At 34.2% G+C, this 20,150-nt stretch overlaps 1 protein-coding gene across 2 annotated transcripts; it reads left to right on the plus strand.

Moving 5' to 3' along the window:
* Nucleotides 1-2,621: 2,621 nt before the first annotated feature.
* On the plus strand, nt 2,622-16,140 carry LOC18427603 (rac-like GTP-binding protein 3). Of its 2 annotated transcripts, XM_011622605.3 has the most exons (8): nt 2,622-3,409; nt 3,772-3,859; nt 4,296-4,405; nt 4,513-4,576; nt 9,368-9,432; nt 9,544-9,609; nt 10,207-10,304; nt 15,858-16,140. In XM_011622605.3, exons 1-8 carry the CDS (start codon nt 3,305-3,307, stop codon nt 15,901-15,903), a joined length of 642 nt encoding a protein of 213 aa, XP_011620907.1. In that variant the 5' UTR covers nt 2,622-3,304; the 3' UTR covers nt 15,904-16,140. The 2 variants fall into 2 exon arrangements, with proteins under 2 accessions (XP_011620907.1, XP_088706037.1); XM_088849911.1 differs by lacking the exon at nt 15,858-16,140 and having other exon boundaries at nt 2,623-3,409; nt 10,207-10,308.
* The last annotated feature ends 4,010 nt before the right edge of the window (nt 16,141-20,150 follow it).

The following is a 20,150-nucleotide window of genomic DNA, read 5'->3' on the forward strand; positions in this document are numbered from 1 at the left end:
AGTGCATCTTGCAACACATTATCTAGACCGTCCATTTTCAAGATTTTCATATATTTTTAGATCTACTTAATTTTAACTATTATTTAAATTTAATTTTTTTTAATTAGGTATGAAAATAGATTTTAAGATAATATTAAGAATTTTTTACAACTAAATTAAATGTTATGATAAAATTTTAAGGTGCGCCTTAATTGGATTGTTTAAGGTTACAACCTTATAGAAACCACACCCTTATCATTTTGAAAAATAGTTTTTGGCTATAAATAGCTAACAAATGTTGGAACTTACTAGAAAAGTTAAATAATTGAATTATATTGTATATAATACTACATACCAAACTGCTAATACGATAATCGTATCCAGGATAAATTAATTTTAAATAAGATAGTGTACTTCATAAAAAATTAATTATCATTTAAACATGCCCTATATTTACGCTCTTTTCTTTTGGGAAACTGTCATGTCTATAATTACTGCCTTGAGTAAAAGACTTATTTGGAAGATTTTTACAATCGAAAATTTAGAAATGCACCTTAGAATTGCCCGATGGGTATTTTCATCAAATATATATATATATATATATATAAAAACACTTAAATCTAAATGTAAGACCGTCTTTAAACTTTGTTTTCTCATGTGCATGTATGTCACCTGGGTGTTTGTTTTTGAGAAAATATCTCCATAGACCATATCTTTAAGTTTCATTTTTTCGTAGACCCAAAGTATCAAAACCTATCTTGGACATAGAGATTCTATCAATTATATCTTTTAACTCCTTGAACCAACTCTACCAATTTTTACCCTATTTTTAGAGAAATAAAACCTATAAACTACAAAGATATTTTGTCTTTTTTTAAAAGGTTGGTAGCTATGTTGAAGAAGTAATATCCAAAAAATTTAGAGTCCTAAAAATACTCTTGAGTAACATTGTGGGTGAGGGAGTGAAATATATGATATAGTGGTGCTAGAGTATATAATCTTTTGGCTTTTACCATTCCGGATAGTGTCCCATTGCGACTGAAGAAAGCAAATGTTTGGTACCTTTATAAAGCTCTTAAGCTCAAAACTTTAATTTCAAGATTCAAATCAATCAAAGCCTTTTAATAGTAGATCAATGAAAATAAAAAGAAAAGTGAGACGTACTCTAGTGTAAAGTTGTTGAACCTTAATTTAGCTTCTCTCCCCATTTTAACATGTCCAACAATACAAGTCCACAAGTCAATAAACAAAAAAATCATTATTATTTTAATATTTTTGTAATTAATTGGGATTGACTACATGAATCATGGTCATATCTTCAGTGAGGAATGAGATTGATCAAATAATGTTTCAGGCTGACGAAGGTTGAATGAAATGTAATTGCCTTTCAACTTAACGATATATCTTTTTTGAGAATATATCTTCCCGTGTGCATAGATGTAAACTTATATATTACAAGCATCACAAATCTTGATACCCTATATTTTTCTTTTGAAAATATATACAATAAGACCATTTACTTTTGCTATAAAGAGGCCACTATCACAATTGACTGTTAGACATGAAATTAGGTGGTTGGGGATATTCTATTGAATTTCTCGAATGTTATAAAATACTTCAGAACATTAGAATTTCATATCCAATAACTAAAAATGATTGCGCCCTTATTGGACTAAAAAATAAGTAGTCTTATAATATACAATCCCTGTTCTTTTCAATATGTTTTACATCTTGTTTTGGTCACATTTGTAATTGATTTTTTATCAATGTTTCATATTGTCATCGACCTGCATAGTCAGGGTTTTTTGGTAGAGAGTTTAGAGTGAGCCATGTAAGATTTATCAATGTCATAACTTGATTATGAGGAATCCAGCTTGAGTCAAGACCGTAGAGGTTAAGTTTTCATAACAAAACATCTAAAGTTCCATTCCTATACAACTTTGTCTAAAAAATAATAATAATAATAATAATTAAAAAAAAAGAAAAAAAAAGAAAAAGGGGCTTGGGCTAGGTAGAGTAAGCGAAGTACCTTGTATCATAGGGCAATCGTCCAAGCCATTTGACTTAGTTGCACCCAACTTGCACCTGTCCTTTACCATCTAGAGAGAGAGAGAGAGAGAGAGAGAGAGAGATTATTAATAAGTAAAGGTGGAAAAAGAGAAGGAATGCTGCTTGCCCTTTATGCCCATCTCTGCTTTCAATACCTAAGATATAAAGTAGGGCAGACCCAAGCAAAGCTTTTTAAAAAGGTCTCTCCTCTCTCTCTACACTTTTTTTTTTTTATTATAAAATCTCTAACACTACACCTGTTTTAGGGGTACAGTTGGCATACGGATACATATGTAGGTGTAGAGGTAAGGTGCACTTTCAAATTTTATCATGGTATAGAATTTTGATGTAAAATATTTTTAAGATTATTTTAAAATTTATTTTTATATTTAATTATAAAATTTTAAAAATAATTAAAATTAAATAAATCTATAAACATATGAAAATCTTAAAAATAAACGAGATAGATAATATGTTGTAAAATGCACTATTTTTTAAACTTAATTAACCAAAATGTTTTCAAAGGGCATATATAGTTCTACATTATAAAGTAGCATCTTTATATAAACTCTTTCTTTTTTTTAATCTCTCTCTACACTAACTTGAGTATTTCACACACAACGCTTGCTTTAATTTGTAATCCTATTTCCCTCTCTCTCTCTCTGTCCAAGTTCACTCCACCTTTTCTCTCTCATCAAAATTTTCACCTTTTTTCTCCTTTTCCATTCCACTGCCATTCAAATTCACTGAAATCCCCTCCCCCTGTTCAAATTTAAGTCACGTATCTCTTCCCTTTGTTTCTCTCTCTCTCTACATTCTCAAGTTCTCTCTCTCTCTACATTCTCAAGTTCCTCTCTCTCTCTCCTCTATCGTTGTTTCACGGCATCGCGTTTGCAATCTTTCGCACTCGTTTCCTCCTCTTTTACTCTCTCTCTCTCTCTCTCTCTCTCTCTCTCTTATCTCTTTCTCTCTCTACACTTTCTTCTCCCTGTGTCTCCCAAAGAACTGATTCAAAAAGTGAACTCCATTTACTCTTCATTCTCTCTCCTGCAAAAACGCATTTACTCTGCGGTGGGTTGCAACCCCACATTTAGTCTCTCTCTCTAGCTCTGCAATCAAAACCCACCTCGGCCAGATTGGCAGTTTTCTCTGAGCTGGTCCAATACCAATTAGAATCATGGGTGAGGAGTTTCATCACCCACCTGTCTGAGAACAAATAGTATCATTTCCTTGCTTTATTTGTTTTTTGAGTTTGTGTTGAGCTACGAGGAATTTCATGGCTTCGAGTGCTTCGAGGTTCATAAAGTGCGTCACTGTTGGGGATGGAGCAGTTGGGAAGACCTGTATGCTCATCTGCTACACCAGTAACAAGTTCCCAACTGTGAGCTCTCTCTCTCCTAAACTCCATGAATTGTTTCTTTCTTTTTGTGTTTTTTCAATGTGAGAGAGAATTCGAAGTTACTGGTTTTTTGTGGTTTCAGAGACGTGCGGGGTTCTGAAAGTTTAGTGCTGAGTCCTTTTGGGGTTGCCCTTTCGCTTTTTTGTTCTCTCTTAATTTTGTTTACTTGTGCTCCTCTCTCCCTCTCTCTCTCTCTCTCTCTCTGTATTATGCTTTGTCATTCCATCAGGACTATATACTCACGGTTCGGTTCTCTCTCTCTCTCTCTCTCTCTCTCTCTCTTTCTCTCTCTCTCTCTCTCTTTCTCTCTCTCTCCCCAACAATATCATGTCTTTTGCTTTCAGGACTATATACCCACGGTGTTTGATAACTTTAGCGCTAATGTGGTTGTGGATGGAACCACTGTGAACCTGGGCCTCTGGGATACAGCTGGTAATTCTCTTAGTAAGCTGAAACTCAGCTTTTCTCTATGAAATTATGATAAAAAAAATCTTTATTATTCTTTTTTTTAATCTCTTTAACCGAAGTTGGATGTTCATCGAAATTGGGGCTTTATTGATAACTTTACTTTATTTGGTTTTCTGCTTTATGATTCACTGGTTTTAATTTTCCAATCACATTTCTATTTTCTACAAGCTTTGCTGATTTGTAACATTTGCTAGTTGTTACTTATATGTTCTCTTCGGCCCAACCTTGGGGTTCATCCCAATGGGTATTTCAATCAATTACTTTGTGTTTTGTGTTTTTAGCTTGGTTTTATTCCCCAATCAATTGTTCCTAACTAGGCGCGTCACTGATTTGTCACTTTCTTTCTCGTGCAATTTTGCCCGATTTAGCAGATTTCAAGTTGTTTTCTTTCTTTTGGCAGGGCAAGAAGATTACAATAGGCTGAGGCCTTTGAGCTACAGAGGAGCAGATGTGTTTGTGGTGGCTTTCTCTTTAGTCAGCCGAGCTAGTTATGAGAATGTTATGAAGAAGGTTGTGCTTTTATTCTTTCTGGGTTTTAGCTATGGTGCTTTTTCCCCTTATATATTCTTTCTCAGATCATCTGATGCTGTTTTCTCTTGCTACTTTGCCCTTTTCAGTGGATTCCTGAACTTCAACATTATGCACCTGGTGTCCCTGTTGTTCTTGTTGGCACCAAATTGGGTAAGTAGTAAAAAGCCATTTTATAATTGAGGACCGTGATTTATATTTTCAAGGTAACTAATGAGAATATCCTCATGATAATTGGGTTTCAATTGGGATTCAAATTCTGAAAAATAACTGCTTAGATTATACTTCATGATAACCTTCTTTCTTCTATGTACTGAAATCTGATCCTACAATTTCTCACACAGAACATGTGAACAATGATCTGTTGCATTGTGGATCTCTTTTATATATGCCTGCTGTTCCAATGTGTTTTGGTGCATTCTGTTTTCTTTTTTCTTTGTTTGTTTTTTTTTTTTCAAGTGGAAACCTCAAACATATCTTGGTCAAGTGTTGGGTTTTTATCACTCTTAAGTTAATTAATGGTGGCCAAGCTTGGGATCTGATGGACCCAAGTGAATGGTTTTTTGTGTAAGTTGTTCTTACTGATGAAATTGCTGGAGGCCTCTTTTAGCTTTTATTTACTTCATTAGAGGTGTTTTCCATATTTATTTATGAATAACTGCCAATGAACTTCACAAATTTTATACTTATAAAGGAATTGCACATGTATACTATGTCTATTTGTACTGAGATTTATTGTCAATGAGATACAACCTTACACGCACACGCACACCCCCCCTCCTCCCCCCCCAAAAAAAGAAAAGAAAATGCAACCTAATAATCCATCACAGAAATCGATCAAATACAATGTCATTAATCAGGCTATTGTTGTATGCTTGGGTAGTTTCACATGGTAACAGAGCTTGTGAATGCACAGATGTAATATTTCTGCAGATTGGGGTCTTCTTCATGTCAAAAAGTAGCCATTGTTGGTCAAAGGTGATCTTTTTCAAGCCTGATTGTGCATACTGAAATTTGGTTTTGGTGATGATCTCAAAGGCTAGCACCTGGTTGCACAAAGTAGGTTCATAGGTTGTATTTCAAATATTTGAAATTCCTAAAGATCATTTCTTTGGAAGGAATCTTTTGGAAGTTTTAACAAAGTAAATCCGATTTACGGTACTTTGGATCACTTGGTACTCGTTCGAAGAAAGATAATACATTGCTTTGCATTTTTTGTGGTTATTAATCCCCAATGACCTGTCAGGTTTTTGTGGGATATTTTCCTGAAACCTTTGCATTTTGAGTCTTTTGGAGCATAAAGTGCGAAAGAGCTTGTGAACATGTTTCTTTGAATCTTACAAGATTTGAATTGATTCTATTGCTGTTGTTCATATGTTGTCTCTATATTGTGGGTTCTTTGTATGGCCCAGGGGAAGATATCTAATATGACAATTTATCGTTAATCATTGGAATTTCTGTAAATTGATAGGCATTACATTTTTCTGACTTAAGCCTTTCTTTTCTTCTCTATTATGGCTTCTTTTTATTGCTTAGCATAAATTATAGCTCCTTTTGGATTTCCTGTTTAAGGATCCAACAACTTTTCATTCTGAAGTTGCCGCGGCCCACCTAGACTTCTTGTCAGCAAAATTGTGTGGATCATCATCTCTTTTGATGCTCTTTTTGACATATTTTTTTTATTCTTTTCTTTATTCCACAGCCTCATCCTAGGAATCTTTTTACAGTTCCAATTAAAGATATTTGAGCTGTAATGTTGGGAATTAATGCAACAATTGCCTTTCTTTCTTAATAAGTAATGGACCAAAGTTTTGTGCCAGAATTTGCAAAGTCTCGGAGAAAGGAAAAAGGCTCTTGAGCTTTCTGATTGAATGAGAGCTTCAGTTGGGTGCTGAAGTTCAGGAAAAAGTTTAGCCATAAGATTGAAGATCATGAAAAAAAGCATATGATTGAAAATGAGGAAAGATTCGTGTATGACTGAGTATCTGAAATGGTAATAATGTCAGCAATTAATTATGAACATTTGTCGTTACCAGTACTTTTTTGGGTTCCAGAATCGTGATTTGAGGACAAGTGGATCCAAAGTTGTGCAGAAGTAAGTCTATACAAAATATTTATTTATGTTCAGAAGATTAGGTTCCGAACAATATTTTGAAGAAACTGTTTGTCACTTGGCCTTCTTCATGTGTGGGACAAAACAAGCGCTTTGAATTGTTATTGCAAGAAGGTAATAACACATACAGTTTATGATCCACTTTTCATGAAGATCCATCGAAGAAACCTTGAGTTGTGAAGGTTTTGTGGTTGGAAATGTCTTCCTAATTTCTAAATGATTATATTCCTGGTATTTTCTAATCATTAATTGTTGAATACTTGAATGTATACTTTGTGGATACAGGGTCTGATAAATAAATACCTCCGAGGAAATGATGTTTTTTTCCCGAAAACAGGGACATGATAATTCAACATTTCTGTGTTGGTATCCTGAAATCTGAGAATGATTAAACCAATAGTTGTTAGGAAACTTCCCAAGTATGAAACAATAAAAGAGAAGTGGGATATTAGATCGGCTTATTGTTCAGATAAATTCAGTTGGTACATAGATATTCATGTTTTCTGAAGGTGTTGGAATTTGTTTCATTCGATATGTATGGTAAAACAAACATAGAACTTGGTCTAAGAATATTGTTATGCAATATTTGAGTGGGTACTAATGATTTTTATGTTTATTCATAAATGAAATCAGATGATTATATTCAGATATAAGCTACTGATGAGATTCAGGACATAATTTTCTTTCGAAAGAATTTCATCGTTGTACATGTTGCCATCTTTAGAGTGGCTTTCTTGGAGACTATGAGACTAGACCGACCTTGTTGGTATCTCCAATTATTTCAAGTGAAACCCCACGAGTTTCTCCCTAGATTACTCATGGCCATGGATGTGGCAGACACTAGTCATCCCTTTGGTGTTTTATTGCTACTATAAGGAGTTAATGGTGGATATTGTTTCCCTCTCACAGTTGCACTTGCTGTGATTGATATATCCGCTACCACGGGCTTTCAAATCTAGCCTATCCACTGATTGATCAATATCCGGATTGAGCTTTGCTAAGGGCCAAACACGCCTATACCCTGATTCAGGTCTTTGGTCCATCCACTCCAGTTACTTTATGTGGATAGCTATTCTTCTAAGTTTCCCTCATGGTTATTTTAATTATGATGCCATTAATTGTATGGCTGATTAAACAGCTTATTGAATATTCTCAACCTTGCCAGTAGTCGATTCTATTACATTCGTTCTGCACCACTGATGGATCTTCAGTATTGACTTTGTAATTTAGATTTGCTCCAGTCCATTTAATTGTGGAAACATTAACATATCAGACACTGTATTTTTGAGATACTCTTGATTAACCTTACATGTACTGGAAATTTTTTGATAAAAAGAAATTTGATGTTCACTTTAGGTGATTGGTTCTAGATTTGAAATCCAAGAGAGAGACTAATTCAAAAGCCTTATGGGGAAGATATTTCTATGCAGATTATTTGGGATAGTCAATGATCCATATCTTTGTTTTTCTACAATAAGACCCTTTATTTGTTCTAATGAGGCAATGCTTTAATTGATTTCTTTTTATTGTTGCATAGTAATCACCCATCTTTGAAACAAGGATGAAATTAGTGAAATTGAGTTTGATTACATTTTCATTATAACAAAATGAGACAACATGGGCTCTTTAAAAGGAAAAGTAATCATATTGGAATCCATTATGGGATTTGGCCAAAAAAAAAAACAAAGTTATGGGGTACAAATTTTTTATTTATTTTTAAATTAACAGTAAGAGTTCAGATTACGTCAAGTTGCTTCTTTTTTTTTGGTTTTTCTTGAACATATTGTTTATTCTCATAGCTTCCCATAATCTTTGGAAAATGTGCTACAAAGTTGTGTTTCTTTGTTCTTGACTATGGCAATAGAAAACCCAAATGATGGAACTTGTTGACAATGATATTCTGTGTTCTTTTTATTTCTCTTTTGTTAAATTTTACGTAATTGAAATTTACCATTACTCCCGATGAATACGAAACTTGCCAGTTCTTTGGTTTTGTATTGAATCCTGGTTAAGTGACATAACTACTGCCTGCAGTTAGATCCTTTGTTTACAGCTTTTGTTTTCTGAGTTTGATGTCATCATCTCCCACTCCCTGTTTGGAGACAACAATGCTCTGATTGCAGATGAAACAAGCAACATATTGATGCTTTATTAGGTGTTATTTCATGGCTGATGTTGCATTTTTGCCTCATATAAGTTCCTATATTCAGTTGGAAGATGGTAGATGTCCTCACCAAGGGGATGTCTTCAATGAAACATAAGTTTCATTGAAGATAGTGGATGCCTTCATTAAGTTTGTAGTGGTTACTGGAAGATTTTTCTGCACTAATGGAGAGGGGGCGTTGGCTTATACGCTGAGTTTGTAATGGCATAGTCATTGAGGATGTAATTTAATGACACGCCTATCATTAAATATGCTTGTTAAGTTTTTGGTCCTTTACATAACTATAATGGCATCTACATAATCTGCAATTTTTAATTATCATGAATTTGAAAATTGGTCTGGAACTTCATAATTGAAACATAGACATTATAAACCTGTTATGCCATGTTGCATGTTTGCCTGCACCATGGGTTACTGAAAATGTTGCTTATACACCTGTATGTATACCATACACATTATGTTGTTTACCAGGGAAAAATGAGCTTCTTTAACTTTTTTTTGTTTTAGCTATAACTTTTGTTAGCCCTTGGTTTACTCTTTTCAAATGATGAGTATAACTTTGACCAAACGGTTCTTTGGATATGAACGTCACAAGCATGTCACGTATCTTGCTTTTCATTTCCACAACTTCTGAGCTCTGAGAGTTTTGTGTAATATTTGACTGTAGATCTTCGAGAAGATAAATACTATTTGTCTGATCATCCAGGCATGGTACCGGTGACCACGGCCCAAGTATGGTATTTCCTTTTTGAATTGAATTTATGCGCACCAAGTTTGATTGTAGTGTTATTTGGAAAATATCATACATTTGACAAGGGCATATTTTGTTTGTTTTGGCATCAGGGTGAGGAATTAAGGAAACAGATTGGTGTAGCATATTATATAGAATGCAGCTCAAAAACCCAACAGGCAAGGAATAAAGGCAAACATTTGTTTACAACGTCAGGGTTATTTATGTTTATATACTTATATCCATGTTTAAGAACATATCTTGGGGACTCAATACTTGTGAGAGTCGAAAGAAACACAAATGCGAAAGGCTTGCCGTAGTCCCATATATTGTCACCTGAGTTTCATGTTGGAATTCCCCCGTCTCCAAAGACTGGGTGAGTTTGACGCTATTATTTCGGTTGGCCAGGAATCGAGTTTTTTCTGTTTCTTGGACATTAACCATATTTGAAGGATATGAGTGGTCGCCTTTGCTATTTCTTCCAACTCTTGTAGATATTCTAGCCCTAAACAATATATTTTTACTGTTATGTTGTTTCTTAACTTCCCACTTCTTTTAGCGTATTTCTTTGGATTTTTGCTTCTTTCGTTGAAGTGGAGAATACTTACCCAGTTTGAGTCTTAACTTTCGAGTTTGCTTGTCTCATGCGTCTGCTGAGCCACGATTAGAATCTAAATCTCCCCATATTTACCAAACTTTTCCTTTACTCCGTCTTGTGTGTGTTAGTCAGTAATAGTTGTTGCTCTTCTTATTTCAAGGCCTTGTTGTGTCTGCAGAATGTTAAGTCAGTTTTTGATGCTGCAATCAAAGTCGTCATTCAGCCACCTAAGCAAAAGGAAAAAAAGAAAAAGCCTCGACGTGGATGTTCATTATTGTGAGTCAATCTTCCTCTTATAGTTTGTGGTTATCCTTTTTTGTTTCAATTATTTGATTGCTTGCCAAAATAGGAAAAAACATCGATCTATTCTGATTCACATGCTAGTATATACTGATGTTTGCAATTGTTTAGGATGGACTCTGCATCATCATCATCATCATCCAAGCCTTATCCCAACTACTTGGGGTTGGCTAAACGAATCTTGTTCCGCCATTCCGTTTTATCACGGGCAATACCCTTAGTCAGACCATAGGCCACGATATCTCTTTGCATTACTTCCATGTATGTCCTTTGGGACTTCCCTTGGCCGTTTAGAGTCTTCCACTTGAACCAAATTGCCCCTATTAACTGGAGCTGTTCTAAATCGACCTGAATATTTTTTGACAAATTTATATGTTGCATTTGTATTTTGTAAACAAGGTTATCACCAACCTCTACTATATATTATAGCATTATTTCATGTGATGTACGGCTTAAACTTATGCTAGTGCATTTCCTATTTTGTAGATGAAGTTGATGCCACAATTTTGAAAAAGTCCAGGGGCTTTGAGAACCTAGGTAGGAAAAAGAGAGCAAAACAGTTATATGGAAACACTTTTAAAAGATGTTTTGCATTGGATATAGAAGATTACAATGCCTAGAAGACCAGAATCAGCTTAGGACTTAGTCATGGGCCAAGCCAAGCCAAATTGGCTTAGTAAGTCTGGTTGATTTCGGTTCAAATGACATTAAAAAAGATCCCAAAGAACAACAAAAAAATTGCAAACAAATCTGAAAAAATTTCCTTAAAAATGTTATGTAAATTGATGAAAGAAATATAAACTTGTAAATGCTAAGGTTCTATCTGCCAAAGTGCCAGACATTCATTCAATAGTTCAAAATAGAGTACATGACAATAGAGAGTTCCACATGATCATCCAACTTTCAGATTTACAACTATACAAGTCAAATTACACAATCTAAAGCTAAAATGAATGACAGGGAAGCGCAAAGTCAGCATTGTCAGTTCGATCATTGTAATCCTTGCTACTTGGATAGCTAATTAGAAGAGGAAACCAACTGTCGATAGAGTGTAAAATTGTGGTTGCCTTGGTTTCAATAGATTGCTTCTTATGTAAAGCTGAGATTGAAGACCACCATGACCTCTTCTGTTCCTTTGGAGATTCAATACCAGAGCCAAAGCAGGCTCAAACATCCTTATAAATTGGTTTCAAAGGAAGTTCAAGTAAATTCTTAAGAAAGCTTTGGAATGCCTCTCCTCACACTAATTTGGGCCATATGGAAAGAAAGAAACTGGTCAGGAAATGAAGACCACCGTCATACCATTCAAGTGATACTAAGGGAGATGACATGAAAAATTTGAAATAGCATCTTGGGAGAAAAGATAAACCCCCTAAGAAATGCAAGAGAAAGCATCATATATAGAAAATGGGAACTACAAACCCCAAGTTGACTTTGAGTGGGACAGAGCAAATGTTAGTGAGGTCACTATGTAAATAGAGGGATAGAGGAAAGCTTATAGCGGACATTTTTTAAATTGATATTACATAAGGATTAACTCCTTGCTATTATATTTCTTAATACAAGTACAAGTGGTGGGTTTTTCACACAAAGCCCTCCCTGCTAATGTAGCAAAAAATAGTTTAGGAATGAGTCTCTCGGTTGGGTAACTTAAGTAACTCTCTCTAATGGAATGAGTCTCTCGGTTGGGTAACTTAAGTAGATCTCTCTAACACAAAGTTGCCAAGGTTAGTCTGCCCCTCATGCTCACCCCTACCCTGCTGCTTGTGCTTGATTTAGGCGTCCTTGTGTCACCATCATCTATATCGATGGTCTCATCATTGTTCTCATCTCCTCATTCACTTCCCCCCTTGCTCTTCAACTTATACCCATCCAACTTGGTCACCATCTGTAACATGTGCCTTTTGATTCCCACCATCATCTCCTTCCTTTTCGATAGGGCTCATCTCTTCTTCTAGGAGCCTCTTTCCACTTCCGCCAACCACTTCTCGTGTGTGCATAGAAGTTGCTGTTGGTTGCATTGGAAGGGATGTTAGGATCATAAAAACATTAAGCAGTCGTCTCCATCACACACTCCCTTATTATCTTATGGAAACTGCTCTTAATGGTCATTTTTCTCACTCCCTCTCCCCTCCCTCCCCCATATAGCTTGGTAGAACTGGTTGCAAATCTCCTGCAATCTTTTTCTTGGTCTTAGCCTTAATAGCTACGGTCAACTTTTCCCTCACACTCTATAGCACGAATCAACATGGTGCAACATTGCTAAGCATCCTTGCTAGGTGATGTTTAACGCGGTTGATATTGCTACTCACCTCTCTAATAAGAGATCTTTCTTATTTGGATGTACCTTAGCGCCATACTTCCAGGCGGCATCTTCTATATCTGCGACATACTTTCAGTAGACTTGTAGAAAGGTAGATCAACTAGAACCCTACACATAATAAAAGGAAAAGAAACAAAACAAAACAAATTTTTAACCTAAAATTTCTTGTTCCCAATTTTGGTTAAAAAAGAAAAATTTGTTGTAAAAAAATTCTAGAAAGCATTGTTAATGACAAAAAATGAGGAATTCTGATTTATCGAGAAAAAAACATTTTTTGGACACGTTTGCGTTTGGATTTTTATCCATGAAGCATTAAACATGAGAAATTATTTTAATGCCCAAAATATTAGTTAAAAACATGGGAAAGGTTTCTATACTTCCCCTACAGCATAGAAGATCTATGCTTCCCCTACCATCCAGCCGTCCAATTTTGATCGAGAAAGCCACTCACCGTTTGATCTTAGATCCGACGTCTCAAAGTATTTTATTTTTAGTTTTTTTATACAAATTGTATGAATATGAAATTTGGTACGTGCTATCTTCTCATTGGGGCGCACCTATAAAAAGTATTAAAAATAATTTTTCGATAAAATATAATGACCAAAATACCCCTTGAAAATTTAAAGGGTATTTTGGTCATTTTATTTTATTGAAAATAATTTTTTTGTATTTTTCGCTAGTGCAAGTTTAATAGAGGATTGGACGTACAAAATTTGGTGTTCAAATAATTTGTATAAAAAAGTTAAAAATAAAATAGTTTAGAGACGTGACATTGTGAAGCATAGAAAGCTTGCCCTAAAAACATTGTTTCAACCAAATTGAACGTGTATGGATGAGGATTTGACCAATGATTTTTTTGTCATTGGAAGAATCTCTGTCCCCCACCCCCACACACACACACACTCATGTATATATGATAAAGATTCTATAAGCTGAAGCGATAAAAAATTAATGGTTCGAGCACAAAATCGCCTGAGTCACTTGAAATTGGAGGGTGCTGACTCTGTAGAATGTTGAACCGGCCAGTTTTGCAGTTGGGCTTGGCCGGTTCCTGAGTCTTTGCTGAGTCGATCAGGATTCGATGAGTCCAACTGTTTCCATTTTTTACTTGTTCTCTAGAAAAAGAAACCTATAGCTTTGATCATTGGCCCATTCGGTGGCAGCCCTAGGTTCCATTTTGGCTGCTTTATTAGATCCATAAACAATTTTGCACATTTGGAAGAATTCTTTAATTACAGCAAATTTGATTCGTTGCATCTCAAAGTTGATTTTTTTTCTCTTAAACTGTAAACATTTCTGGTTCCTTCAAAATAATTTGGATTTGCATAGATCCAGTCCACATTTCAGCTAAATCCAGCTTTTATTTATTGATCAATAGCTAGATCGTGTTTTTTTTCCTTTTTTCTCTTAATTTTGAATTTTATTTTAAAGTTTTAGTCGAAAACAAGGAAAATGTTATTTTTCTGATTTTAGCATGGAATGCTTGTTACCGTTACTCTTTTGTATTCTAAATAGCTGTCCTTAATTTTTTCTTGATTTCTTATGAATATATATGAGTTTTCAGGACTTCTTTTCCTACTTTTTAGTTTTTCCACCCATTGTATTCAATATTTTATAGTTTTCCTTTTCTTTATCAAAGAAAATTCTTCATGGTATTTTTGTTTCATATTTTTCGGTGTTTGAAGGTTTTAAGACTTCAAATCCCCATACAAGTTCAGTTTTGGTTGAAACAAAAATTTCTCCCCCGAGAAATTGAGCTTCTCCAATTTTTGAGGCATTTAAATACGTTATCCTTTTCTTTTCTTTTTTTCTTTTTTCTTTTTTTTTTTTTGTCTTTCGGTGTTTGATGCATTTAGGGATGAAAATCCCCACTTGGTTGCATTCCCAAATGTTTTACGCCTTAAAATTCTTTCTCATTCCCCAATAATTAGCATAAATTTGGGGGATGGGCAATTTTTTGGACATTGGAATGCTGTTTTTTTTTTTGCCTTTCTATGTGTAGGTTCAGGATAGTCTACTTCTGTAGTAGTCTCCTCGAAGTATGTTAGTGAAAAGAGGATCCTGCATGGAGTGCGGGGTTAGGGTGAAAGCAAGTAAGAAGGATAAGGTCAAATGTGTCTTTTCTGTGAAAGAGGTGTGGCAGTATCAATCACTAACCTAGCGAGGGTGCGAGGTAATGTTGAGCCATGTCCATTAATGTCATGGAATCTGATGGAAAAGATGTGGGCAGCTAATGCATCTCATGGTCGAAAAGAAGTTGAGGTTGGTAGCCAATTCTATCTGGCCAGGTCAAGAGCGGCAAGTTCTCTGAGGCTTGACTTTTTCTACTACCAAATCACATGCTTATGCCTGCAAGAACTACTAGCGAGCTTACTACGCTGTTAAGACATTGAATTGTGAGCGATAAAATATGCTGCTATTGAATCTGATGTTGAGTCAATATTACTTGGTTGCCATTTCTATTGAAATAAATTATTTGGGAAATGGACTTGATTTTCTTCTTACTTTGTATTATCTGCAACAAATGTAGGATTTAAATATTAAATTTATTCCTAATTTGTTTAGGATATCTTCATATACTATCTTTGTTTTCTATATTTGGATCAATCTAGTTTGATGCAAGAGCCTTGTTTTTTAATCAGATAATGTTCCCTAAAATTAATGGGAGCAATACTTATCGTCCCTATTGTTTGGTTTATGCTCTAGCGTTGTGGCTAATGAATTCCATGATATTTTAGCCGATCCCGACAAAGTTGATATTTAACATTTGACTTTCATCAACTACTGATTTTGACTAATCATACATATGGTAGGCTATCCTGTAGTTATTGTTTGCTAATGGCTTTTGAATTCTCTTGACTAGTGCTGAATAGTTACTAAGATCGGGATTTGTTATTTTTAGTGGTTAGCAAGCTTCTATTTCTTTTTTCTTTGGTCATAAATAATGCTTTCTCATTTTAGAGAAAACTTTGTTACAGTTTCATTTTCTCCCATTTTAGACATGTCCTAAATTTTCAAAATTTTCGGGCAACTTTATGATGTCTTTTCATAAATAGTAAAATATATGAATGGTTTTTATATCAAACCTTTCCCGAGACATTTACATACTTCAGAGCCTGACATCTGATTAGCTTTAGTTGGCAAAGCCAAGTGAATATCAGATCCTGATTCTAATACCCTCACTTTGATGCCTGTGTGAATTGCAGGAATATTTTTTGTGGGAGGAACCTCATGCACACTGACTCAGGTTGAACGGTGGTTCGTATTGCTTTTAGTATCCAGCTCGTCTGGCAGTTCAATCACCCTACATGTTTTATCTATTGGGGTTGAATTTCTCTTCTGATCAGAATCTAAGTTGGTAGCTTATTAACCCCATTGTCAATATGAGAGGAACAACTTGTTCTTATGCTAACTCGCATTTACTTCAATGTTTGGAAACCATGCTGATTGATGTTTGATATAATTGATCTATTGTTTGCCTCGTGTGTACACAATGTCGTCTATTTGAAAGCCCATCTATATTTTCCAATTGCTATCATCTATTTGAAGCCGATCTATAGATATTCGATTAGCTACTGCTGAGCCTTAAATGATGATTTGGAGCCACGGTCTCTCTCTCTCTCTCTCAATTATCTGCTACTGAATCTTGAAATGGTGCAACAGTTGAGTTACGGTTGCACTAACGGAGGGATATGTACTACTATTGGATGAGGCAAAGCTACAATGTGCACAAAGTTAGCTCAAAAATCTTGAAAAGTAAAATGTTCAAACTTTTTGCAAATCTTGACAAGTAATTTGTTCTAACTTTTGGCAAAATACGCACAAAACTAGCTAAAAATATATTTCTTTGATTCTTTGAAAATCCAAAGAAAAAATCCCTATTAAATACGGGAATTTAGAAAAGGAAAAAGTTTGTATAAGGATGCATCCTTATAATGTAGAATTACGGATGCACTTCAAAAATCCATCGGAAAAAGTAGTTTTAATGTTGAAAAACCTTTTGATTGATCATCTTGACAGCGAGATGTATGACCAAGAAAAATAAAAAGATTTTAAGTTTCAGAAATAGTGCATTTTATAGCATATTATCTACACCATCTATTTTTAAGATTTTCATAAGTTATAGATTTACTTGATTTTAACTATTTTTTAAATTTAAAATTTCATAATTAGATATAAAAATAGATTTTGAGATAATCCTAAGAACATTTTACATCAAAATTATATACCATTATAAAATTTGAAGGTGCACCTTGCCTCTACAGCTACGGATGTGTATGTAAACTGCACCGTTGAGAAAAATTCCTATTTTGTGTTCAAGTTCCACTTTTTGGGGATTTTTTTATTTCTCATTTTAACCCTAGTTTAGATATCTGATTGATATCTGATTGCTCTTTCTTTTTCTTTTTGTCTTTTTGGCTTTGAGTTGGAAAGTGGTTTGGACATTGGATGCCCGGGCTGTTTTTATCTTTTGTAGTTGGGCACCTGACATCTAATGTCTCCACTGTTATATCACTAAAAACATTAAAATGTCCACAGTTCAGACATCTAATGTCTGAATTGCCCACCATTTGTCTTTTTCTTTTCCCCACCGCAACCCCAAAAAAAAAAAAAAAAAAAAAAAAAAAAAGAAAGAAAGAAAGAAAGAAAGAAAGAAAGAAAGAAAGAAAAAAAGAAAAAAAGAAGAAAAGAAAAGAAAAGGGGTTCAGCTCCTTTTGGGCTATAAAACAAAAGACAAATATGGGATGTTTGAAGTACCTACAGTTCTATATTTTTGGCCCGAAAGGGAGTGATTGGCCCAATTGCCCACACGTTTACTTTTTTAACTCAAAAGAGCCACTCAAAAAAGAGAAATTCAATCTTGATTGGAAGGTTGAAGATGTATATTGGACATTGATTTTATTGTTTACATATTTGGATTAAGCTAAGTTTTGAGCATCTTATACTTCTCACTATCCAACACTTACAAAAAAGTACAAAATAAATAATTCATGAAAATACAATGACCAAAATAGCTATTTTTGCTGATTTTATTTTTATTGAATTATTTATGGACTCCAAAAACTTGAGCTTAATCCAATTATACCAAAATAAATAAATTTAAATATAATACATGTTCTCAACTGTCCAATCAAAATCAAATAACCAACATCTAATGTTACAAATGAAGGAAATGTTTGGGCAGTTTTCTATCGAGTGTGAACGGTTTGGACATTCAATATCCGCCCCTCTCATTTAGGCTAATGAAACTAAAGAAAAGCGGGGGTATCACGTACGTTGGATATCGGTACAGCCCAAAAGTCATTGTTTTTTGGCCTTCAATGTCCAATTTACTTTCTAGCTTCAAGGAAAAAAGAAAAGAAAAAGAGAGGTTGATTTGGACATTGGATATCCAAACCGAGGGGCTAAAATGAGAATTAAAAAAATAAAAAAGTTAAAGTTGTCTAAAATATGAAAAAAATGAAAAAGTGAAAGTCGTCTAAAATATAAAAAAAATGAAAAAATGAAAGTTGTGTAAAATTTAACTTACACGAGATTTTTTTTTTAAAGGTGCAGTTTGCATATGGATGCATTCGTAGGTGTAGAGGTAAGGTGTACCTTCAAATTTTATCATGGTATATAATTTTTATGTAAAATGTTTTTAGGATTATCTTAAAATCTATTTTTATATCTAATTATAAAATTTTAAATTTAAAAAATAGTTAAAATCAAGTAGATCAAAAAACATATGAAAATCTTGAAAATGGGCGGTATAGATAATATGTTATAAAATGCATTATTTCTGAGACTGAAAAATCTTTTTATTTTTCATAGTCATACATCTCGATGTCGAGATGATCACTCAAAGGGTTTTTCAACATTAAAACTACTTTTTTCGATAGATTTTTGAGGGGCATCCGTAGCTCTACATTATAAGATAGCATCCTTATATAAACTTTTTTCAAAATAAAAAAGGTCCTTCGAATGCAAGTAATGGAGGGTGAGTTCATCAATTTCTCTTTTCAAACGTTCGTTCTATTAATTTTTGCCAAGCCGGTAAATGCAATAATTTCTCTTTTCAAACGTTCATTCCTATTAAATTTTGCCACGTTTCAGCGGATAAATGCAAACATTTATTATTTGAAATAGCACCTATTTTTATTAATTTATTGCACTACCTTGTAGTTGAACATTTATTGGGAAATTAGGGCATTATCAAGAAAATAAATAGATAGATAGCTTTAGGGCACGTTTGGTTAACATTTGTTTATTTTCACGTGAAAAAGATTATCTCATGTGATTAGCTGTGAAAATATTTTCACATTTTATTGGTATGAAAAGTTGCGGTATCAATTGGTATGAAATATTTTCATAGGTGACCGCATGGGGGGAATTCTTTCATGTTTAAATATTTTTCGAAACATTTTCACATGAAACAAACGTGCGAATTATTAGCTCAAAATTACATGAAGCTTTACAATTGATCGCAGTGCTTTTCTCATAGGGGGTTGTATATGATGACCATTACCTTTTATACATGGAGCTTACAAAAAGCTGACTTAAGATGTTTTTTTTTTTTTGAGAGCAATAAAAAAAGAGTCAACTTAGGATGTTGTATTTTCATAGTTCAAAAAGAGCAGGAATGAGCTAAAGGTATGGTGGTCACGATGATGGGTCGCCATAATATGACGCTTTGAATTTTATTTCGATCATAAGTAGTGGAACCCATCCCTACTAAATTGCCCCAAAAAAAAAAAATTAATCCAAAAAGACTTGGAATTTGACTCACTAAAGGTCCGAGCACTAGTCCAATTGTCTGATTCGAGTGAGTCCAAGTCACAATTGGATAACTTTTAAACATGAATGATTGAGACGATCTTGAGTTTCTAGACAAGGAATTGCCTGGCTGTGATTCCGATCCAATTAGGGCGATTCTTGAGTTTCTTCGGAAGATTCGCTTGGCCCCTAATTCCGGCCAACTCGACAGCAAGTTTGAAATAAATGGCATAAAACCCACTGTGTTTAAAGGGAATGACCGAAATACCCTAGTATATAAGTTATGAAAGTACCCCAATGACTATAGTGCCCCTAAAAGTGCACATCAAAAGTCACATTTCTTTCATTTTTCTAGAACTAGGAGTGTAAAAATGATAAGCTCATGTCATATGAATCATATGACACCCTTGTTGAAGCAAATGATCAACCGTATTTTTCAGCTTAAATTGCTTCTAATTACTTCAATAGATCACATCAAGAGCTCCATGGATGCTTAATCTTTCCACGTTTAAGAACGTAAATCAGCATCCAACTTCCTCAACTTTTGACTGCAAAACATCATGAATTTCCTTTTGGAAAAAGTTTATATAAGGTTGCGACTTTAAAATGTAGAATCAAAGATGCATTCCAAAAATCCATTGGAAAAGGTTGTTTTAATTTTGAAAAACTCTCTAATTGATTATCTTGACATCGAGATTATGAATTTAGAAAAACAAATATTTTGAGTCCCAAAAATAATGCAT

The sequence above is a fragment of the Amborella trichopoda genome, chromosome 10 (assembly GCF_054954075.1).
Source record: "Amborella trichopoda isolate Santa Cruz 75 chromosome 10, AtrichopodaSantaCruz75HAP2 v2.0, whole genome shotgun sequence".
Classification (NCBI taxonomy): domain Eukaryota; kingdom Viridiplantae; phylum Streptophyta; class Magnoliopsida; order Amborellales; family Amborellaceae; genus Amborella; species Amborella trichopoda.